Source organism: Manis javanica, chromosome 12, assembly GCF_040802235.1.
Source record: "Manis javanica isolate MJ-LG chromosome 12, MJ_LKY, whole genome shotgun sequence".
Classification (NCBI taxonomy): domain Eukaryota; kingdom Metazoa; phylum Chordata; class Mammalia; order Pholidota; family Manidae; genus Manis; species Manis javanica.
The window spans coordinates 106,879,833-106,901,464 of record NC_133167.1 but is presented as its reverse complement, the minus strand read 5'-3'; the positions used below and the strand labels follow the sequence as shown (position 1 = coordinate 106,901,464).

Below are 21,632 nucleotides of genomic sequence, written 5' to 3'. Positions count from 1 at the left end.
GCAGAGCCCTTTGTTTATGGAGGCCCCTTTGGGAAGACATGGTACAGATTTTTGCCAGATGTTTGCTGGATAAAGTGATTTTAGGCTTTTGTCTTCTCTTTTCCCCAAGTACCTAGAACTTCAAGAAGTTTCTAAATAAACTTAATGAGGATTTTGACCTCTCCCCAATATATAAACGTGCACACACACACCAAACTTAGGGTGGAGGTCTGCGGACACACATGATAGTAACAGCAGCAGTAATAACAGTGAACCAGCACTTCTCACTGCCTGCAGTGTGTCCCACCTTGGCGTGAGCCCTGCCACGTGATAACTTGCTGCCACCATGCAGTAGATGTTAGCTTGTCTCAGGTCTCAGTACGTAGCAGAGCCAAGTTCACAGCTACATAAACTAGCTCCAAAGTTTGCACTCATCACTACTATCTTAGTTCAGCTGCTATAACAAAATACCCCAGACTGGGTGGCTTATAAGCAACAGATGTTTATTTCTCACAGTTCTAGAAGCTGAGCAGACTAAGATCCCATGCAGCAGAGTCCGTGCCCGGTGAGAGCCAGTGTCCTGGATCCTAATTGACCACCTTTTCTTGTGCTCACATGGTGGAAGCAGTTAGGGAGCTCTCAGGGGCCTCGTTTACAAAGGCATCAATTCCTAATCACCTCCCAAAGGCCCCCACTCCAAACACCATCACACTGGGGATGAGGTTTCAACCTAAGAATTTTGGAGGAACACAGCTATCTCTCTGAACCATCCTCTTACCAGGGGCCTTCTCGGAACGAGCAGCCCCCCCCCCCTTTTCATCTCTTCTGCATGGACGTGGAGGCTTTCTGAGTGAATCGGGAATCTCAGAGTCATTCTAATTTTATCTGTATTTTACAGTGATACAGGAACTCCCTCCCTCAACCCACCATCAGCCTTAGACTTAACTGTATTGAACGCTGGCCATCTTTTGAGGCCCAGCTTTCCCTCTGCCAAGAATTGTAGTCGTCAGTTACACGGCTCTGTGACTTCTCGGGCCCATCCCAGAGCGTGAGGCCTGCTCAGATTATTCACAAAGGTGACCGACTCCATGCAGAAGTCACCATCTAATCTAAATAACATACAAAAAGTGAAGGTCAGATTTAAATGTTAAATTTAAAAGAGGTTTAAAAATCTTTCAACTGGCTGTCTTAGTTGGTTTTAATATTAAAAAACCTTCTATTTCCTTGTAACTCCCCGCCCAAGAGTTTTCTTTTTATATCCATAGATATGTGAACCAGAAACCAGGATAAACTTCAAATTCTGAAATATATGGTGCTGATCAGTTTTATTTCTAGGGGAAATCTATCATCTTCATGGCTATTAGCAGAGCTCCACAAATTTAAAAAAAAAACAGTTAACATAGCTGCATAATTTCAAGACACTTCATCATTTTTTAAACCAAGAATTTTATGTTTTTTACCTTTACTGGTAGAAGTTTGCTTCTTCTTGGTTCTCACTGCATATTCAATTCATGATAATTCATATTCAAAATTACTTTCTTTTTAGCTTTCCATCTGTTGGATTCAGGTACTATCTAGTTTTATAAAAATGTTGAGTTTTGAAATTCACCTAATATTTTATTTCTAGAATATTAACACTATATTAAGAAATGACCATTAACTGTTTTCACTTTATTGTTTTACAAAATGCCAGTTCATTTATGCAATTTATAGCACATAAAACCTAACTACAACACAATGAGCAGTTCCTATAACCTAGGTGCAAATCCCTCATGGTTTCTACTTAAAACTTGTGTAAGTGGGCTGTGTCTTTCTATAATGCAAAATAATAGCTAACTCAGTGAAACAAATTAAATGCCTGTTCTGATTGTGAATTTAAGACTTTAGATTGGTTGGTCTATTTCTTTACATATATATGTATGTATATACACACATTTTCTGTGGTATACTGAATTTTCAATAAATAATGATTTAGACTAAAGAGTAAAATTAGTTAGAATTGCTGTAAATTTCAGTGTATCAGGATATAATTCTATAGTAAGAAAGTCAGATTTTTCTTTGTAGTTTATAGATGTTTGAATAGAATTTCAGCACAACTATTTTGTACACTATAAAACAAAGTGATAATTTCTATATTCTAATGGACATTATTAAAAACTATTAGATGTTGGTATCAGAAAACAAAGTCATTTATACCACTTTGCAAAAACAGATGAATTACTCTAATTTGGAACTTGTAAAAACACTCACAGATTGACCTGCTGAATGATGGTAGAAAATTTGACACACAAGTTTTCTCTATCCCTATTCTATACTCGCTATATTCTTGATTAAACATCTCTTAATGTTTTAAAAAATAATTTAGTCACATAGTGACCAGTGTAGATTTTTACTGAAAACTTCATAGGTGAGGGAGGATTTTACACTCAGAACCCACAGCATACCCCTCACAAATTCACATTTAGGGTACTGCCTGTCCTAACATCATGCCAAATGGGGACATACCAATTTCTTGAAAATTGAATAATAACATCTAGAACCATTAAAAATTGATGTTTTCTCAGTTTTGTATACAAAATATTTTTAAGATACAGTTTTTGAGTCTATACAATTCTTTAAAATGCCTTATTTCGGAAATATTTATTGACTGAAATATCCATTGACTCTTTAAAAACAAAATCAGAAAGTTGCATTTCTACCTTTGATTTCCACTTAAAGTTTAAGAAATATGCAGACCCCAAAATCTAAACTTAAAATACCTAAGTATTCTGGTTTTAATGAATTGGCTAATCCAGTTATCCATTGTTGGCAAATATAACAAAAGTTGACAAAAAATAGCTTTCACAAAGTTGGCTTTATAATTCACTCCAAAGAACAAATCTAATACTACTACTTAGTTTGGTTAGAGAATTATTCTATAAAAACAAAATTAATTGTAAATATGTAAAGATTCATTTTAGAGTTACAAAAATAGAAATTCTTAATACATTTTTTTCATGCCCTTTGGTTTCTGTCAGCTACAGTTAGAGGCGTTGAATAAGTAGGAAATTAGTACTATTAATGTAAATAGAAAAGCAGGGGAGGTACATTAAGAGTTCTTCCTTTGAAATAGTTCCAAGTGTTATTTTTAGATTTTTTCCTCATTGAATTTCCCTTTTGTTATGTGAATAGGAATTTGGCAGCAGATCTTCTCATGATGATTCCTGATAATGAACTACAATTAGTAAAACTCTGTGCTTTTTACCCGGGGTGTACTGAAGAGATAAATGACCTTCATGAGAAGGTACGCTGACAGCGTTCGATGTTCTAGTTTGCAACGCAGTGCTGTGATGTAACCAATTTCAGGTTCAGGTGAATGAGATACCTGCGGGGAACAAATCCATGATCCCTTTAGGACTCTTTTATAAATACAACAAAAATGGAAACAGTAAGAAGTAGCAGTTACTACGCTTCTGCTGTATGCTTGGAATTGTTCTAAATTTCACATATATTTGTATTTTACTCAAGTTCTCATGAAACTTTGCAAAGCAGGGGACGTTGTTTCTATTTTACAAAGAAAGTGAACTCAGAGGAGGTATGGGATGTGCTGTAGTTAGATGGTGAGCGAGAACATGTCTACTGCAGATCCCAAGCGTGTCCAGTCTCCCACTTTGCATGCAAAGATAACTCCTGCCTGCATGACGGAAGCCGACGAAGGACTTGCCTGGGGGAGGAGCCGACTCCGTTTTAAAAGAAAACAAATTCTCCGACGAAATGGAGAGTGCTGCTTTTCATTTATGTAATGAAGTTTCTTAGGCTCAGAATCTCCACTCTGCGGCCTTTCTGAATATCAAAGCCAGAACCCTCGGGGGCTTGTACCTTTTCATCTTTCTGCTTGAAATAAAGTTGCTTTGTCTCAAAGGTCAAGTGTAATTAAATGACACTGCCTCTGAGGCCATGTGAGACTGCATCTCTTATGTTTTCTACATTTAGTGTAGTTTTTGACCCTGGTCAGTGTATTTGTTCTGAACAACAAATCTGAGTCTTTTTTGCCAAATTACATTTGCAGATACTAATTTCAGAATCACAGTGAGGGCAGTTTACTTCCACCTCTTTTTTAGGTGTTTGATGAAAAACTGCTGACTCATCAGGTAATACCTTACTTATTGTTATTAGATCCTAAATATATTTCCATGAAATTTATTCCATTTATATCTATTTGTATTTCTTAATACAAATTATTACACTTATTTCTATTTTGAGTAACTTTAATAAGGAAAACACATTTGGCATATTGGAAATACTTAGTACTTATACTGTTGCTTTTCTCTGTGTATTAGTAACATTGTCATCAAACCAATTGTTTTCTAGTGCAAGCTCCCCACAGTAGAGGAATGCATGCAGTTAGCTGAGGCAGCCCGTGCAGAGGGCAATGTATTTGAAACTATAAAGTATTATTTGTTAAGTGAAGAACCTGAAAAAGCCCTTCCTTTTGGTATTGACTTCATGAAAGGTAAGTTTCCAGTTAGTACTATAATACTCACTTACTTGATCTTTTCATTCAGACTGATAGTTGGTCTTAAAATCAACCTCAACCATCTCAAGTTTTAAAAAGAAAGAGTTGGCTGATAGCATGTATGTGGGCCTGAGACAGCATACACAGGCCGACACTTGTGGTCTAGAAAATAAAGAGGTAGATAGGATTGACCGGGAGAGAATTAAAGACATAAGTTTAAAATTGGATGAGTAAGTTTTGACAGTATTATTTAGATAATCTCTTCTCTTTTATTTGGTTTTATTTTGCCAGAGCACATGGGTGGTTCAAACTGGACTTTGGATACCATTTACCCTGTTCTGGACCTACTGAGTTACATTCGTACTGAAAAATTAGTCATGCATACGTGTACTGAGTGAGTACTTTTTCTCCAAAATATGTAATTGGACCTATGTAGTGTTTTAAAATGGCTGTGTTATTTGTGGTGTCTAGATCAAGAGATAAGATCGTCTTGGACAGGTAGATGCACTTGTAGAAAAACTACATTTTTATTTGTTATATTCTTAATAATAATACAGAGGTCAATTCAAAACAAAAAAACAATAATAACAAAATATAAAATTTAAACATGAAATATAATTGTATATAAAGTATGAAATAATAAAAGTAATAAATATTAGTGGCTCCATTTACTAGTACCTAGTGTGTGTGTACATATGTGTTGGGTATGTGTGTATGTCTCTGGTTCAGATCAGGTAGGGTTAATTTAAAACTTTGGGGTGGTTTTGGACCTTGAGTCCTCAAGAAACTAGTGGTCACATCTATTAAATACGCATTGTGAGCAAAGCATAGTAGGTTGGGGGAAAAAGTGAAAGTGCTAGAAAGTAAAAATTAGACACGATCCCTGAATTTTAAGCATCATTTAAGGACATTGTTATCCATATAACTAAATATAACTAAAGTCTCCAAAGACTGTATGATTTCTAATAGAGGCTTTGGGCTGTTCTGGTTTTAATGCCCATGTGGAAAGATGACCTGCAGCCGGTGAGTCTTTGACAAATGTCCCAGTAGGACATGTATGGATATTCTTTGCCTTTTTCTAGAATTTACACAATATGCCAGGAATTCCTAAATCAGCCCAAATAAGTGACTCGAGGAGTGACATGAGAAAAGGAATAGAGAACAACAAAAAGTCAAGAGTTAAATATTATTTAAAGATGAGTATTTTACATTATGATTCACATCATAGCAAATGTCTAGGATAAATGAATAGAAGTTAACTGATAAATAGAATATCTTCAAGTTTAGAAAATTTTCTAAATGTATTTTGTTACAAATGTCGCCCATCAGACTATATAGAGCCACACATGCAGTAACTGTATGTGAGACTACTGTCATGCCTCTCGTGATGGGACTAAAAAAAAACACTCTCTTTCAGAGCTCGCAATGAATTGCTCATATTATGTGGTTATATTGGTGCATTACTGGCCATCAGCAGACAGTACCAAAGCATCGTGCCGGCACTTTATGAGTACACAAGGTAAAAAGAGATTCTCTTCTACGAAATCAGAGAAGTTCCTTCCCCTTAGGCAGTTAGTGTCTAAGAGGATCACAGAAGGAACCAAATGCCTACTGCGTGCATCCGTTTGCTCAGAGTGTGAACTTTGTAACAGCGCAGAAGGCCACATGACTTAGGGGTGAGAGGCTGCGAGTAACAGCGATCCCGGACTCTAGCTTCCACGCGCAGGGGTGTCCGCCGCCGGGACGCAGCGGGCAGGCTTTCCAGGGCTGCGCAGCGGCGCGCGCTTCCATCGGGGCCCGGGCTCCGCCCTTCTCTCGGTGCTGACCGTTGTGGTTCTCTTGCCTGGTCGCCCGTGGTTACGGGGCGGCAGCCGGCACCCTGTGTGTCACGTCTCTGTTGTAGGCAACAAAGAGAATGGCGACACGATGGGGGCCACGGGGACGAGGCCAGCTCACGGGAAGGAAGGGCCTCCTGGAGTGTGTGCCTTCATCTCTGGCCAGACTGTGGACGCTGCTTTTAAAAGAAGATGAGAAACTGGGCATTTTGGCTTCCCAGTCTCTACAGTAGAAAACAGCAAAGTAAAGGGTTTGTGAGTACCAGGTGACTCACTCTTACATCCAGGCATAACATACCTGCCAAATTCCTATATTTTCCAACAGCTTGCTGAATTTCAGCCATTATGCTTAAAACCTATTTACTCAAAAATAGGATTTCAGGTCCTTCCCTAAAAACACGAGTCCCTTACTTGCTGAATGGCAGGGTAGGTGACTCCTAAAATGCTGAGTGTGTGAGTAAGCGGCTTCTCCGAGTGGCTCTAGACGGGGCAGAGGAGTCCGAGAGGAACAAAGCAGGTGACAGCTGAGCTGGCAACCACATGGCGTGCGTCAGAGATGCTTCCTTCACCAGGAGGTCTGGTGTTTTCTTTATAGCTCCTAAAAAACCTTCTACTTTTAAATTTCAATTAATGAGTTCCTCAAAAAACATACTGAATTTGTAGATTATAGAAACTAGGACTAGTAATTCCTTATCTAAAGCTAATAATTAATAATTGTGTCTACACACAGAGGGGGTAGGTCACTGCTGTCGCGGTGTCCCGTTTTCTCGCACCTCCTGTAAGGAATTGACATCAGCCTTTCCTCCCTTTCTGCTGCTTCACATCCCTCTCTTGGGGCGCCCGTCCTCGCTTTCTCTCCCCAGCACTCATGGTAACAGACGCGCCCTCTGTGGCTGCTGCCCAGCACCGCTGGGCTCTGCGGCCCTTCTCGCCCCACTGCCGCAGACTGTCGTCCATCCAGTACTTACTGAACATTTCTGACTTGCCGGGGACTCGAGGGCTAAATACATAAGGGAGCACACGCACACTCGTGTGCACACACACATTTCTGAATAGTTGTTAAGTCTAAAATTGCAGTTACTTGAAGTCCATTGGCTTTTTTGATATCTGAGTCTTGGATGTCAGATGTTAATTTCTTTTTCACATGTTTCAGTCAGCTCTTAAAACGTAGGGAAGTATCAGTGCCTTTAAAAATTGAACACCTTTCTGAGGAATTGGACGCATGGAGAGCTTGCACACAGTCCATCCACGGGTGAGTATGATGTAAAAATTGGAATACAGGAGGTTATTACTTAATATTATAGACAAACTGGTTGAAATTGTGAATTGTCCAGTAATCCTGGCATAATAATGAATCTTGGTTTGTTTAGCATTTGTTTAGTAATAATTTACATTGCTGTTCTTCCCCACCCTATTTAAGTCTTTGTTTTACTGTAAGTTAAGTCTAAAGTTGATTTTGCCATCATCTACAATTATCAGAGGGCTAAATAATCATCAGGGACTGTTTCTAATCTAAACTTTAATAATTCTAAGATTCCACAAGAATGAAAATGTAGTATCTGTTGAAAATGTAGGTCCTCGGAAGCAGCTCCGCGCACTCCCCCTTCCGAATCACAAAGACTGGTGTATGCGGCTTTATTGAAGAGGCTGAAGGAAGAACCACTCAGAGGGAGTATCGGACCAGATTATGTGACTGGATCAAATCTTCCCAGCCATTCTGATAGTCACATCTCTTGTCTTACAGGATTAAAAATCCAGGTACAGCCTAGTGTCAGGCATAAATTGTCCATTTTAATAGTTATTGTATGTTATTTTATTTTTTTGAAAGATGATCTTCAAATAAGCATAATCTGAATAAAAGTAGGCACTAAAAAGAAGCCTGAGGCCCAGTGAAAACATACTGCATAATCCCCTTAATGTTACCACTAGTGAGTATAGTCTCTCTCCTTGAGATAAATTCAGAGATAGTCATTGTAGTGTTACCATAAAAGCAATTCATGTACTACGTATACTTAGTAAAAAAGGTTGTGAAACACATATAGATTGTATCGTTCAGGAAATTAAACAGGGAGACAAAGCAACAGTCAACACTAAAGTATTATATCTCAAGAGTTAAATTTAACTTCATAGTCTCCATTTGTATTTTATGAACACAAAGAAGGCAAATAAAAATTTATAGATGTCTATTATTGATAATTATGCTTGTTCTTACAATGACTTAACTGAACATTTCGGCAATTAAAAACTATTGTATCAGTCATGAGAGATGGCTAATACCCAAGGAATGGTCCCTACTGTACAAAGGCATGATGGTGAACAATGCCCCAGCCTCCCACTGACCCAGGGGTGCCATTATCTCCAGAAAATAGAGACCCTTCCATCTTCCAAGAGCCAGGAGCAGTTACGGGTGTCCCCATGAAGCAAATACGGCTGACTCCCCGTGAAATGCTGAAGCTACAGATTGGACTGAAAGAACTCCACTGCCCAGTCATAGTCACATTTTGCTAAGTTGATTCTTCTATTTCTAATGTAATGTGGCTAATTATGCTTTAATGCCGACATGCCAGGCCCATGGAGAAAAGTATTTTGGGGGGTAACCACTCAAACAGCTTGCTACTAATGTAAACCCTAAGTATAGCTAGGCTTGACACCACAAACTAAGTCTTCAGAATACACCCGTATATTCCAAAAACCAGATGGGACACATCGTTCTATACATGCTTACTACCCACTTATGTTCAGGTAGAGAACCAAAGCAGACAATTCAATAACTTATAATTAAGAGCACAAAACATGCAACTTTTAGAATATGCCTTTTGCTCCTTTTTGCTCCTTGCTGCCTACATGCACCAGCCCTCAAACTTGATATCTTCGTGGTCCTTTTCTCCTCTTTGGGTTTTTTCCCCGTTTGACCTCAGACATATGCTACGTATCCTTTCTGCACCCTACCCTATGTTAGGAAAGGATCTACTAGTGTCTTACATACACACAGGGGCAAATGACTGATTTAGATGGACTGCTACCCACCAGGATCTTTCTGTTTCAACAGGAAGTTAGTGTGTTCTGGTTATAACTAAAATTAAAAGTACCTGTGAATAGCAAGCTACTTCATATGATGATTTTCCAATCACTAGAAATAATTTGCTAACAACTGCAATATATTTTAATTCATAAAAAATCTGGTAACTTTAGAACATAATAAAAAAGTTCTATTCCATTTTGTGTTTTCTAAATCATGCTTTTCCTTCTAAGAGCTGGGAATACAGATTGAAAGCTTTTTTGCATTTAGTTCTTCAGAATTACCTTTGACATATGAGATAATTGGTATAACTAAATTATAAATATGCCAGTAAATCACATGGTTGACATAATTTTAAATTATATATGCACATACACAGCAATAATTTTTCATCTTCTGGAGAGCAGATTCAGAGTGTCTGTCTTAGATAATTTCCCCAGCTGATTGACATAAGCTAGATGATTAAAATAGTGGAGTATATTTAAGCCTATTACTAGGTATATATGCCTTTATAAAGTGTTAACTTTGTAGTAATTAATAGATCAACAATATCATCATCAGCACTACTGTACTTAAAGAATTTGAATATAAAACTAGTTCTATTTTGATAGACATCAGGGCATAACATTAAGATTTTTAAACATGTTTCTATGCAAGTTCAAAAAAACCTAATTTTTCTCATATTTTTAAATTTCTTATCAGCACTGCCTGACTATCACCAGTGGTTTTTTATTAGAGTAATTCTACTTCTCGACATTTAAAAACTTGTTGCAAATCTGTAATCTCATCTTCTCTTTCCTCATCTCTCGGTGTGTGCAGGGCCCTGTATTTTTCCTGGAAGATGGGAAATCCACTATCTCATTGAATGATGCTCTGATGTGGGCAAAGGTGAATCCATTCTCGCCTTTAGGGACTGGAATACGACTCAACCCATTTTGACAGAAGGTTTTTCTCCATGCTTAATTGTTTTTTAAAAACCGTTTGTGGGTTAGTATTACCTTAACCTTTGTTGTCCATGAGCTAAAGCTGGGGGAGTGGGTAGGGAATAACAATTGATTTTACTCAAAAACTTCAAAAAATAAAATATTTATATAATTTCAAGGAAAAATAGGTGTCTCCTATCTATCACATTGACCACTTCTAACTCCTCAAAAAGACATAGGCTTCAATTGTTTTATTAACAAATTAATACTACAGAAGAGAATGTTTGCAATTCAGAGATGCAATGGGTAATATAAAGTGTATCTGAAAAGTATTTCTTTTTTTAGTGATATGTATGTAACTCAAATTTTTTATAGGTGTGAAGGATTATTAATTGGCATATATGTACTAAAATCTCTTCACTTAAAATGGCAGTCTAAATCCTACTATCAGTCTCATTATTTTTTAAAATAGATTAAGGAGCTCATATTTTGTGCCTTAAATACTTCAAAAGATATTGAGTTTGTTACATATATATAAAAAGAATTGCTAACTTCTGTGTTTTTAATGAACACAGGAAAATAATACTTTTTGTATAAAATATGGAAACTGTACAAGTCATTTTAGCACATGAAGATAATACAGTGGTAACCCAATTCCTGTCTAAAATCTGAATTGGATTAATACAATTATATTATTATTTGACTTCTACATATTCTATACCTTAATATTAATTATAACTGTTAATTCTTCATGGAATTATAAATGTTCTTCAACAATGTTAATCTGTATATATTGTGCCTTAATATGAAAAACACAGCAATTTTTTAAACTTATAAAAGATTTTCATTGTTTTATTTCATATGCATTAAAACTTTGAAGATGTCCATATTACCAAAAATGTGGACAGAATACTTTGCAAGTTTAAAAATGCCTTTATGAAAGGAGTCTCATTAGACAGTGATTTTAAGGGTACTGGAAAAGCATTCTGCCTATAAATTTACCAGGTGGTTAATAAAATTGCAACACCAAAATGAATTATATCTTGTGAAAATACACTCATTTTATGTCAACCAAAACTAATGAAATACATATACTCATCCAAATATATGTATTCAAAATATTTTTTCCATGAAATCATCTAGATGTGTTAATTAATGTGGTTGCACTAGAGTAATGACAGCATTTTATCCTTTTAACAGGAAAATTGATGCTTTCCATTTTTAAGTCAAAATGCATTCTGAGTATGGATAAAAGCCTCAGAAATTATTTATAAAATTTAGGATTTCCTATTTAGTATGCCATGCTACAGAAGATACCTTTATGGTCACCTTTCTTAGTAAGTGCTTATTGTACTATATCTTTGAAACATTTGTACCTAAATAATTGAAAAAAGTACTTTCATGCTGAATTTAAATACCATATGATTGTGCTATAATATGGCATATGGTTATGAAGATTTTTATGTATGTACTTAGGTAATTTCAGGTCCCCTAAATTTTAATAAGTACTGCAGTTAAATCCAGACATGGCAGTTCATTAAGATGAGCGTCAGTCTTGCCTCTAAACCCGGCATTGAGAGAACACTTATTTTTCTATAAATTCTGGGTCAGAGTCACCAGAGGCATGCAGGGCTGCGCTGTCCATCTGGGTTATTGACCTACTCTGAAACCTAGAGAAATTACTTCATCACGGTTCAAGAGGATGATTCAGTAAGGAACACTGACTACAGTGAACCCCAAGGTATTAGAAGAGAGTAAAAGGGCGTCTCATGATTACAAACAGCATATCACAGAGGCTTCCTCTCCCGGGACAAGCATTCTGCTAATTCTGTTCCTATAGGGGCTGCTGTCACTCCTAGAGAAGTTCATTGCTTCCTTCTGTCCAATTACTTCACTTCTACTGTGAAGTAATGGCCTTCCTGAGATACGCGTGTAGTGTTGCCTCGGCACAGCGGATCCACAGGAAGCTCTCTGAGTGACCTACTTGGACCATACCTGCTTCCTTCATTTACTTACCTGTGAGATGAAGCTATAGACCAGGTCACAGTTTTCACAGCACTCCATAGATCCCACAGGAGTCTTGGGAACTTACCATAGCCAGGCCTTGAGTAATCAGCTTTTTCAAGACATTGAACATAGTCAAGAGAATAAAGAAATTACTTGACCCTTTACCCAGATCTAATCCTTTTCTCTGGATCTTTTCCCCAGCTCAGCTTCAGAAGATTTGTTTCTAAAACCCTTTCCTAAGGAACTATGTTTTATGGGTTAAAAGTTAGTCTCATAATTTTCTACTTTGGATTTATCCCATTAGAATGCAAAGCAATGGGCAAATAAGCTGTAACTGGTTAATGTATGCATTTGAATTACAGTTGACCCTTGAAGGACATGGGGGTTAGGAGCACCGATCTCCCATGCAGTTGGAATTCCTTGTATGACTTTTGACACCCCAAATATTTAACTGCTAACAGCCTACTGCTGACCAGAAGCCTTACTGTTAGCATAAACAGTCGCTTAACAAATAGTTGGTATGTTATATGTATCATATACTGTATTCTTACACAAAATTAAGCTGGAGAACAGAAAATATTTTTCAAATTGTTGCAGATCTCCAAAAATATTTTCCAATATATTTACTGAAAAAATTCCATATGTAAGTGGACCCATGCTATTCAAATCCATGTTGTTCAGGGGTCAACTGCATATCCTTTACCTCAGATCAAACTAGATTCTAAACGCATTCCCAAGAAATCATCTATTTCATCAGATTTTCCTTAATTCCTTTTACTAAGTATTATCTACTAAAAATATAAAACAAAACAAGGAAGTTTCTGGAGGTAGAAATTCTAATAAAATACTATAAGCCTTCAAAAATGCAGAGAAACGGGTAATTTAGCTGGAAATTGACATGCATATCATGGCCTGCAGCATTAGTAACACTAATCTTGGAAGTCAAATGAGACTGTTAATGAGATGAATAATTTTAGTTGAAGGAAAAGTTCCAAATTTGAATATAAAATTACCAAGAATATATGAAAGAAAATTAGTCTTTTAGGATATCAACCTGCTTTTGTTTTCTTTCAGTAAAAATATGGGACAGGGCAGCAACTAATAGGAATTTTTTAATTGACTAGATGGATTACTGAACACCAGAACCAAATTCTAAGTGAAGCCATGATTTTCTTTCCCCACAACTCAGTAACTTCAGGAAAGACACCTGTTTTTTAAAAATGGTTTAAATCAGACTATTTTAGGAGGTGAGCAAGATTTTCTGTGAGGCGATGTATAGTAATAATCATTCAGAATAAATTTTTCTAATGCACGTGATGTGTAAATACATACTACCGCATGAAGTAGCTCTCTTCATTTCTAATGAGTAAAATGATAATATTATCAAGTAGATTCACCTTTCCTACATAATTTATGAGAAAGAACTCTTATCCATCATGGTGAATTATGTTTAACTGTGCCTTTAAAATTATTTTTGCTCATTCTGTGCTAATTAGTTTCATTTTGTATTTTCAATAGTACCTGGCACAGATGTTAAATAAATGGTTGTTGAGTAACATTGAATTGAAAAAATATCTTCTTCAGCCCAGGTATGGATAAGACACCACTATAATTTACTTATGATTGAAATTTATCCAGGACTACGTGGTCATGTCCCTTCAGTCTGGCAAGAGACGGCCGCATCACTTCTTCAAGCCATTAGGTACTTTTCACGGTCACTTTCCCATGGTTTTGGTAGGTTTTATAGCAGATTCAAAAAAATGTTTTCCAGCTTGCATCACATGAATTTCTTTAAGTGGATTACCACCATTACCTGTATTTGCTGGAATATTTAAATAAACACAGTTAAAATCAATTTTGTGGCTATTAAATATTTACACAACCATCAGTGTTTCTAACATACCAGACATATGCAGGATGACTGGCAAGAGACTGAGCACAGGTTATCCTAACTGTCTGGTAAACAAAATATTTAAAACATGCATTATAGTAGTCATGAATAAAAAACCTGAATGTCACCCACCTCCAGAAGGCATCAGCAGTGCCCGAAAATATCCAGAGCTTATTTTGGTGTGTCTGTTACTAGATATGACTCAACTATTTTTAGATGTTGCTACCGCATGCAGCTGAGGCAATAGTGCCAAGATTTAACAGTGCTTAGATTTGGCAAATACACATAATTCATGATGCAGTTTCTAGAATCTGATTGTGCAGAGCCTCCAAGCCGGCGGCCTGGACTCTAGGTCACTCTGTTCTCCAGGGAGGGACCAGCAACAACTAAGCAATCTACGTGCAGTCTTACCAGACACTAGATTCAGGTAAACACAGAGGAATTTAAGTGTTAACAAAGAAAAAACAAAGGTAACAACCTATCCTACAGTTAATTTTCGTCACCCTGTTTGGTAACTAGCTTTTCAGATGAACGGCCTGTGATTTCAGTGGCATCATGTGTGACTCGGATGGCAAAGCAGCGTCAGGATCCTGCTGCCTCGCGCTCTACCTCTCCACCCTCTGTGAGCCTTCAAGTCACGTCAGCTGACCCGAACTAATCACGCTACGCTTTTATCAGAAAAACTGACGTGAAATTCCTTTAACAAATTTGGGGTAAAAAATGTACAGCTTAGCAAAACAGCTTTCATCCACGTAATTACCAAAGTGAGATCTACACCGTCCATTAGTCCCGTTATGCCTAGATTAAGAGAATCCCAGTATCTGAAACAGGATTGGGAGAAGTAAGATTAAGGCCCCACCCTACCCATGCTGACCTGCCCTGCCCAGCGAGGACTCCCGCAAGCCCCCAAGCTACTGGGAAAGGAGAGGACAGGCCACTGAGGTGAACCTACGTGGAGTTCCGATCTGAAATCATGATTGCATACGGTCTCTCTAAAAACTCCTGCGTGAACCTCGAAAAAAGTAAGAACAAGGAATACTCTTCAGCAATTCAAGTGCCAGTGGGCTTCATTGTTATATATGGCCTTTGCCTCGTCTTCCACGCAGGAAGGAGGCCCAGCCCTCCTGTGGCTTGTTACTTCTTTGTTTTTTAATTTTTTTTATTTTTTTTATTGAAGGGTAGTTGACACACAGTATTACATTAGTTTCAGGTGTACAGCACAGTGATTTAACATTTATATACATGATAATTCTAGGTACCAGCTATCACCATACCAAGTTGTCACAATATTTTGACTATATTCCTTATGCTGTACATTACATCCCGGTTACTTTTTTATTTTACAATTGAAAGTGTGTACTTTTTCTTTTTTTGTGAGGGCATCTCTCCTATTTATTGATCAAATGGTTGTTAACCACAATAAAGTTCTGTATAGGGGTCAGTGCTCAGTGCACAGTCACTGACCCACCCCAGGGCTTGCTACTTCTGCCTTTCCATTTTGAGGGTCCTAAAGCCAAGTGCCCACGCCCTTCGATGCCCTGCCAGGCCCAAGTAGCCACGAGGGAAGGAGGCAAGGGCCTGTGGCAGGCTCCTCCCAGCCTCCCGGCCCGTCGCAGCCCCCTCCTCCCAGGCCTCAGCCTGGCCAGGCTTCAGTGCCCACCCGGCTGGAACCTCTACCACTGCCTCACCAATGAGGAAGGCCGAGGCAGGTGAAGGGGAGGCCGTGCCATCAGAACTGGCGGGTGAGATAACGGGTGCGTCGGTCCGCTGGCTTCTGTCATGCGCGTCCCAGCGAAGCCTCAGGCACACGGTGGGTTAAAGGGTTTGGATGGACTGGCCTGATGTCTAGATATTGAAAGTGTGCTCTGGAAACAGTAGTTCTACCAGGCCATGAGCAAAACAAACTAGATATTAGTGATGTGGGACAAATGCGGTTTGGAAAACACTTCATTCTGTATCTCTCTTCTTTAATATTTACAACATGCATTACTGTATTAAAGGCTCTGAGAAGTCATAAGGTTGAAAAAGGAATCTCTTGACATGCTTTCCCAGACCTTGTATAAACAAGGACCTTTCCCGCCATGAAATCACTCTTAGCCTTGAGGAAACGTGCTCTGTAGAACAGGTTTGCAGGTATTTTCATCAAGGGCCTGACAGGAAATACTTCTGGTTTTGCGGCAGGGTTGTCAGACAGAATAAGGGACACTCAGTTAAATTTGAATTTCAGACAAAAATTTTTAGTAAAAGTATATCCTCAGTATGTCCTCGAAATTATTGGCTGCATCGCTCTGTATTTTATTCACTAAATCTGCAACCCTACTGGACCATTTGCCCTCTGGCCACTACTCAGCTGAGCTGTTGTAGTGCAAAAGTGGGGACAGACAAGGCGTAAGATGAACAGGATGTCTGTGTTCTCATACAACTTAATTTGTGAACATGGAAGTGTGAATTTCATGTAATTTTCATGTGCTAGGAATATTTTTCTTTTGATATATTTTTTCAACCAGGTAAAAATGTAAAAAGCATTCTTAATTTGCAGGCATTAAAAAAACACACAGCACACTGGCCATGGGCTATCACTTGCTATGCTAACAATGCTTTCTGAATGAACAGATTTGAACAAGGGGCTTCTTGTGGTACAAGTGATTGGGGAGTCTAGGAAGGCAAGTATCTGAATCTGCTTTAGGGCTGCTTCATCATGCAACTGCTAGAGAACTGAGTTGAGCTCTTCCACCAAGCTTGCCCTTTTTCAGACTCAACTATTTCTGCACAAATCAGAACCGAAATGGCTCCGAATTAGCAAGCCTCTAATTGGTGGGCCCCCAGCTTGGGAGCCACCACCAGTGTGACTGACACTCAGTAGCCCGCATGCCCCACTGAGGAAAAAGCACAGCACACCTAACCTAACACAGTTCCAGACTGAAAACCTACCAATGTTTTAACTATTTTTAAAATTTTAAATAAATGAGGTAAAACTACAAAATCCATTTTAGCAAGTAAAAAGTTAAAAATAAAACAAAACAAAAACTTACATAAAACAGGAACAACTCTTTCCCTTGAAATCCCTGAATTACATTTGTGCCTACAGGTTTGGGCAGGAAGATGATCAAGTGTAGATTCTCCCACTGTTGGTTTAACTTCAAACCATTCTATAAAATATAAACACAAATTGTTTTTAAGTTCTCTACAGCTATTCTCAAAATAAGACACCATAATTTAAAAATTAAGCAAACTACCTAGACATCTGTTTTATCATATTTCTAAGAGTGGTATGAATATATAAGTTGGTAGCCCTCTCCCTACATTGTTCATATCTTTGATGCACAGAATAGGTGCTTTAAAAAGTTATTTTAAAGGCAATATCTTTATGTTTCTATTAGGTTTTTTTCAAAAGTTTTTATTCAATAATGCTGATCACAGAAGAACTTAAGTGGGACAGGGGCCTGGCAGGGAGTGGTCAGTGTCATACTCTCTTCCTCAGACTGTAAAGATATCAATTAATTTTAGACTAAGATAAATATGCATGTTAAAATGTCTAGCACTAAAAACAGAAGAAACTGATAATTTTCCAAGTAATTTTTGGAAAAAATATTCAGCCCAAAAGAAGAAGAAAAAGTGAGGCAAAAAATAAAAAACAGAAAAGAGGAAAATAAGCACAATAATATAATAGATATGAATGCAACTATTAACAATAAGAATCATAGAATTCATAACAGTAAAGTCAAAGTAAATGAAATAACAAAAGTCATATAACAGGACACTTCATAGAACAAATTAGGACTTGCTTTACCGAATATCAACACTTAATATAAAGCAGTAGAAATTAAGACCACGGGGGTGTTGAAGTAGCACACATGTCGACACAACTGACCAGGGCTCAGAAACAGCCCCAAATATATACAGAAGCTTGAAACATTTGAAACATGATGTGTTAAAAAAGCAAAAAAGGTTACTTACTGTGTGTGCCATCTGTTAGGGCTCAGAGGGCGAATGCTTTTCGATACTTAGAGTATTATTTCAGTGATACTTCTGGAAACTTACCAGTGGGTTACCAGTTACTAGCTACCCCATCTGCCTTACCATCTAAGTACTCACAAGGCTACTATGAAGAGGTAATGCTGACCTTCCTCCAGGGATCAGAGGGAATCGTAATCCAGGCTATCCCTAACGTACTGATGTCCTGAGCTCTTTGAACATTCCCATCCTCTTCTACCTTGAGCTGATACATGAATTTCTCATTTTCCTCAAAATTTTATGTGAATAGATTCCCTATCATTGTTCTAAAAAATGACTGTAAACTATGCTAACCTCTGCTTTCATCAAAAAAGAAAAAAAAGAATAAATGATATAAACAAACTGCTGCGACAATAATAAATCATTCTACAGCTAGCATAAGAAGAGTACTTTCTGTTTAAAGCGCGACAGAACTGAAAGGGGATGATGGCAAATGTTCCTTTCATCTGTGCTCAAGTATTGCCTACTTAAGCTTGGAAGAACTCAGCTGAATACTACCAGGAAAACTTACTTGGATTCAATTTTCTGCTTAGTTTTCTTTGCAACATTTGTAAAAGGAGGAGGAACTCTACTTTAAGTTCATTGCTGAGCATGTTGGGATTGCTCATTAGTTCTGATAACCTAATGTTATCTTTAATGGACTTTGACGCTGTAGACCTTGTAACCAGGGGCAGACGCATCTGGTAACCGTAGTCTGTGAAACTCACGAAGTCATCCTGGATACTTTTAACTCTGGAAGTAAAAAATGAAATACTGCTGACAAGCTACATTTTAGGACTGAGATTTATATTACCAAAAGTTTCATATTAAAGTGTATTACTAGAAAATTCCAAGTAACTCACTCTCGATGTGTTAACAAGGTGTAAATCTCTTGTATCAGTATTTCAGGTACTCCGGCTTTACAATGAATTGTCCCATGGATTAGTTCTTTGGGTAATTTAAATTTTTTTCGTGCCAGGAACTTCAATAGTAGAAAGAAAATATTTTCATCTTAAATTCTATAAAAATCTCCAATGACTATGAGTTTACCTTAATCTCCCTTTTATCTGAATTTTTTGGTTTAATGTGTTAATTATTAAAATATATTATTGTTCAGCAAGAAAACCAATCACCATATTCCACACCAATCTGAAATGAGTATATGCTCAATTTCATAGATAGCCCATGACATAAACTTCAATAATCTTCTTTTCAATACAAGCAAACAGCTACCAGCTTAGGAGCATTGTATCCTAGCACACAGTCACACACGGAATAAATACGTAGATACTAAGACATCGGAAATACACCTTTTAAAACATGCATTTCTTAACAGTTAAAAGTGCCAGTGTTGCTAACTTACCTTCTCCAACTGTGCCCAGTTATCCAGCTTGACTTTTAAAGAAGTTCCATTTTCAAAGAATGACAATTTAAGGTCTGCAGGGTAATATATAGTGAATATTTCTGCAACCAGGAAGCCATTTGAAAAGTCTCTGATCCATAGCAAAAAGGAAATGAATCTAGTTATTTAGTTTGTATTGTTTTATCATTAACACAAATGTAATATTCCATAGTGACAGCAAGTAACTTTAAAAGTTTGATCCTTCCTCTGAGGACCACCTCTGGAATAGCCTTTTGGTAAGATCAGATACACACTAAGGGTTTGGTTCTTTATAAGAACCCAAACCATTAATTTGTACTGAATCTGCCTTTAACAAGGTCCCTAGGTGATTGCCTTGGAAATTTCAAATGTGTTCTTATTAAAGAATGTGGAAATAAGTAAACAGCAGAAAAAAAAGACATCATTTTTGTGGAATGTGGTTTGCATTCCCAGAGCAAATAATAACCGCCAGTTACATTCAAGGTGGCCGCAGTTCAGCAGCAACTTCTTTCAATCCCTGAAAACCCTCAAACTAGAGGCCATCTCTAACGAAGGGTAAACTGATCCCCACTAGTGTTCGTGTCCAGCGTCCCGAAGAAAGTGGTGCTTTGCCTATTTTAATACTTTTGTGGTCACCAAAGCCTTCTATTTTAACTTAAGTCTAAAACGGAATGGTTGAATGAACAAATGGATGAAATGTTTATCACATGTATTTCAGGCCGGCTCGCTGACAGGGCAGGAGTGTAACTGGTGAGTGGGCAGGGGTCTCGACCGGAAGCCTAAGCTCGGCGGACCGGGCGGGGGCGGAAGTGGGGCGGACCCCGAGGCGGAAGCGGGGCGGCGGCGCGGACCCCCGGCTGCTGTGGGGACGGCGGCAGGCCGGCGCCGCTCGCTCCAGCACCTGTTGACGTTCCTGGGGAAGAAGCTGAGGTCCAGGCCCTGCAGCCAGCGCAGAACCGACCGAGACAGGCGGGAGCTCCTCGGGGCGTGCGGATAGACCAGGTGCTTCCTAGGCTTCCCTCGAAGGGGAGCCACTGGCTGTGGCGAAAGTGACGGCAACTCGGGTACGGCTGCCGCCCGCAGGGTCGGAAACCTTGCCACCCGGCCGGCGGCAGCCATGTCGTCCTCTGGGTTTCTATGGCGGTGTCGGGGGCGGGGCCTCGGCGGAGGCGCGGGGCCTCACGGGCGGGGCGGGGCGGGGCCTCACGGGAGGGGCGGGGCCTCCGCTCCCGAGTCCTGGGCCTCGCTGGTCCCCAATTTGCACCCGACCCACTGGGCTGGGGGTCTCGGTCCCTGGCAACCTTGGGCCTGGGCGCAGGCGCAGTGTGGGTAATTAGCCTCATTAGTAACCAGTTTAGAGCCCACCCCCGTATAACTTTATATTTTAAATGTAGTTTCCGCCCAGTTGAAGTCCTATATTCTGTCAAGCATTTTGAGGGGGCTGTGAGGAGGTGCGCGAATACAAGGACAGTTTTTGTTTGGAGATAGAAATAATAGGAGTTTTGCTCCAAAACACCAATAAAAAAATGTTGAAAATTAAAATGAATAAATGTTTAATGTCCACAAAATTTAACATACCTGTTTCCTTAATTGTTACATTAAGTGACCATGAAAATTGAAATGAAACAATTTGTAAGTTAGATTTTGGTAGTTGAAAACAATTTATAAATTAGATTTTCAAACTTCACAAAGATGCCCTAGTATGCGTGATTGGAACCCCTACTATGACATCATATAACTATGACGCTGATCTAGTCATTTGGGAACAGTGAACAAAAACAGAAAAACAAAAGATTGCAGAGCAAGCATCAACAACTATAAATGCTTTACACAATAAAGTTATTAAAATCCGTAAAAACATGCAACAAAAGTTGCTGGCATGTCGATACATATTATTATGAAAGATAAAATATGGGATAAATATTGATACTGGAGCTATACAATATTTGGTTGAATGTTTATTCATATGCATGTTAAAAGTAAACCAATATGAGTCTGTAGATGGCTAAAAAGTTAAACAGAAATGAAGCTATACAGTGTTTTTTGCCCAAACCAGTTTTTCATGAATGATTCATTTAGTGAACTTTTTTTGAGGAACTTTTCTAATAT

The 21,632-nt window shown here is 38.3% G+C and overlaps 2 protein-coding genes across 8 annotated transcripts in view; one reads left to right on the top strand and one right to left on the bottom strand.

Annotated features, from left to right (window-relative positions):
- Positions 1-10,436, top strand: part of WDR17 (WD repeat domain 17) — a 77,137-nt gene extending 66,701 nt beyond the window's left edge. For 3 of the 5 annotated variants that reach the window (XM_073219204.1, XM_073219205.1, XM_036996147.2), the window contains 8 exons: positions 3,151-3,262; positions 4,080-4,109; positions 4,330-4,471; positions 4,766-4,868; positions 5,892-5,993; positions 7,463-7,561; positions 7,884-8,067; positions 10,148-10,436. In XM_073219204.1, coding sequence (XP_073075305.1) covers positions 3,151-3,262; positions 4,080-4,109; positions 4,330-4,471; positions 4,766-4,868; positions 5,892-5,993; positions 7,463-7,561; positions 7,884-8,067; positions 10,148-10,267 — 892 coding nt within the window. In that variant the 3' untranslated portion in view covers positions 10,268-10,436. Of the gene's footprint in view, positions 1-3,150; positions 3,263-3,603; positions 4,032-4,079; positions 4,110-4,329; positions 4,472-4,765; positions 4,869-5,891; positions 5,994-7,462; positions 7,562-7,883; positions 8,068-10,147 lie in introns of those variants that run through there. The other 2 variants (XM_036996158.2, XM_073219206.1) reach the window with 2 other exon arrangements.
- A 3,067-nt stretch (positions 10,437-13,503) lies between these two features.
- SPATA4 (spermatogenesis associated 4) lies at positions 13,504-20,689 on the bottom strand. Of its 3 annotated transcripts, XR_012124061.1 has the most exons (7): positions 20,425-20,689; positions 19,506-19,635; positions 19,006-19,124; positions 18,675-18,916; positions 17,182-17,298; positions 15,838-16,029; positions 13,504-14,080 (listed from the first exon to the last, which is right to left on the bottom strand). XR_012124061.1 is itself a non-coding variant. In XM_073219209.1 (6 exons), exons 1-6 carry the CDS (start codon positions 20,640-20,642, stop codon positions 13,974-13,976), a joined length of 933 nt encoding a protein of 310 aa, XP_073075310.1. In that variant the 5' UTR covers positions 20,643-20,685; the 3' UTR covers positions 13,504-13,973. The 3 variants fall into 3 exon arrangements, 2 of the variants coding, with proteins under 2 accessions (XP_073075310.1, XP_017525053.2); XM_073219209.1 differs by lacking the exon at positions 15,838-16,029 and having other exon boundaries at positions 20,425-20,685; XM_017669564.3 differs by lacking the exon at positions 15,838-16,029 and having other exon boundaries at positions 18,675-18,895; positions 20,425-20,682.
- Between the last annotated feature and the right edge of the window lie 943 nt (positions 20,690-21,632).

Bases quoted from the DNA above. Each gene is read 5' to 3' on its own strand.
- SPATA4 (XM_073219209.1), bottom strand. From the start codon at position 20,642: ATGGCTGCCGCCGGCCGGGTGGCAAGGTTTCCGACCCTGCGGGCGGCA. The intron at 18,917-19,005 runs GTGAGTTACTTG...GCTTGTCAGCAG, and splicing joins ACCTTGTTAACACATCGAGA to TATTTCATTTTTTACTTCCA. The intron at 17,299-18,674 runs GTAAGTTTTCCT...TATATTTTATAG, and splicing joins AAGCAGAAAATTGAATCCAA to AATGGTTTGAAGTTAAACCA.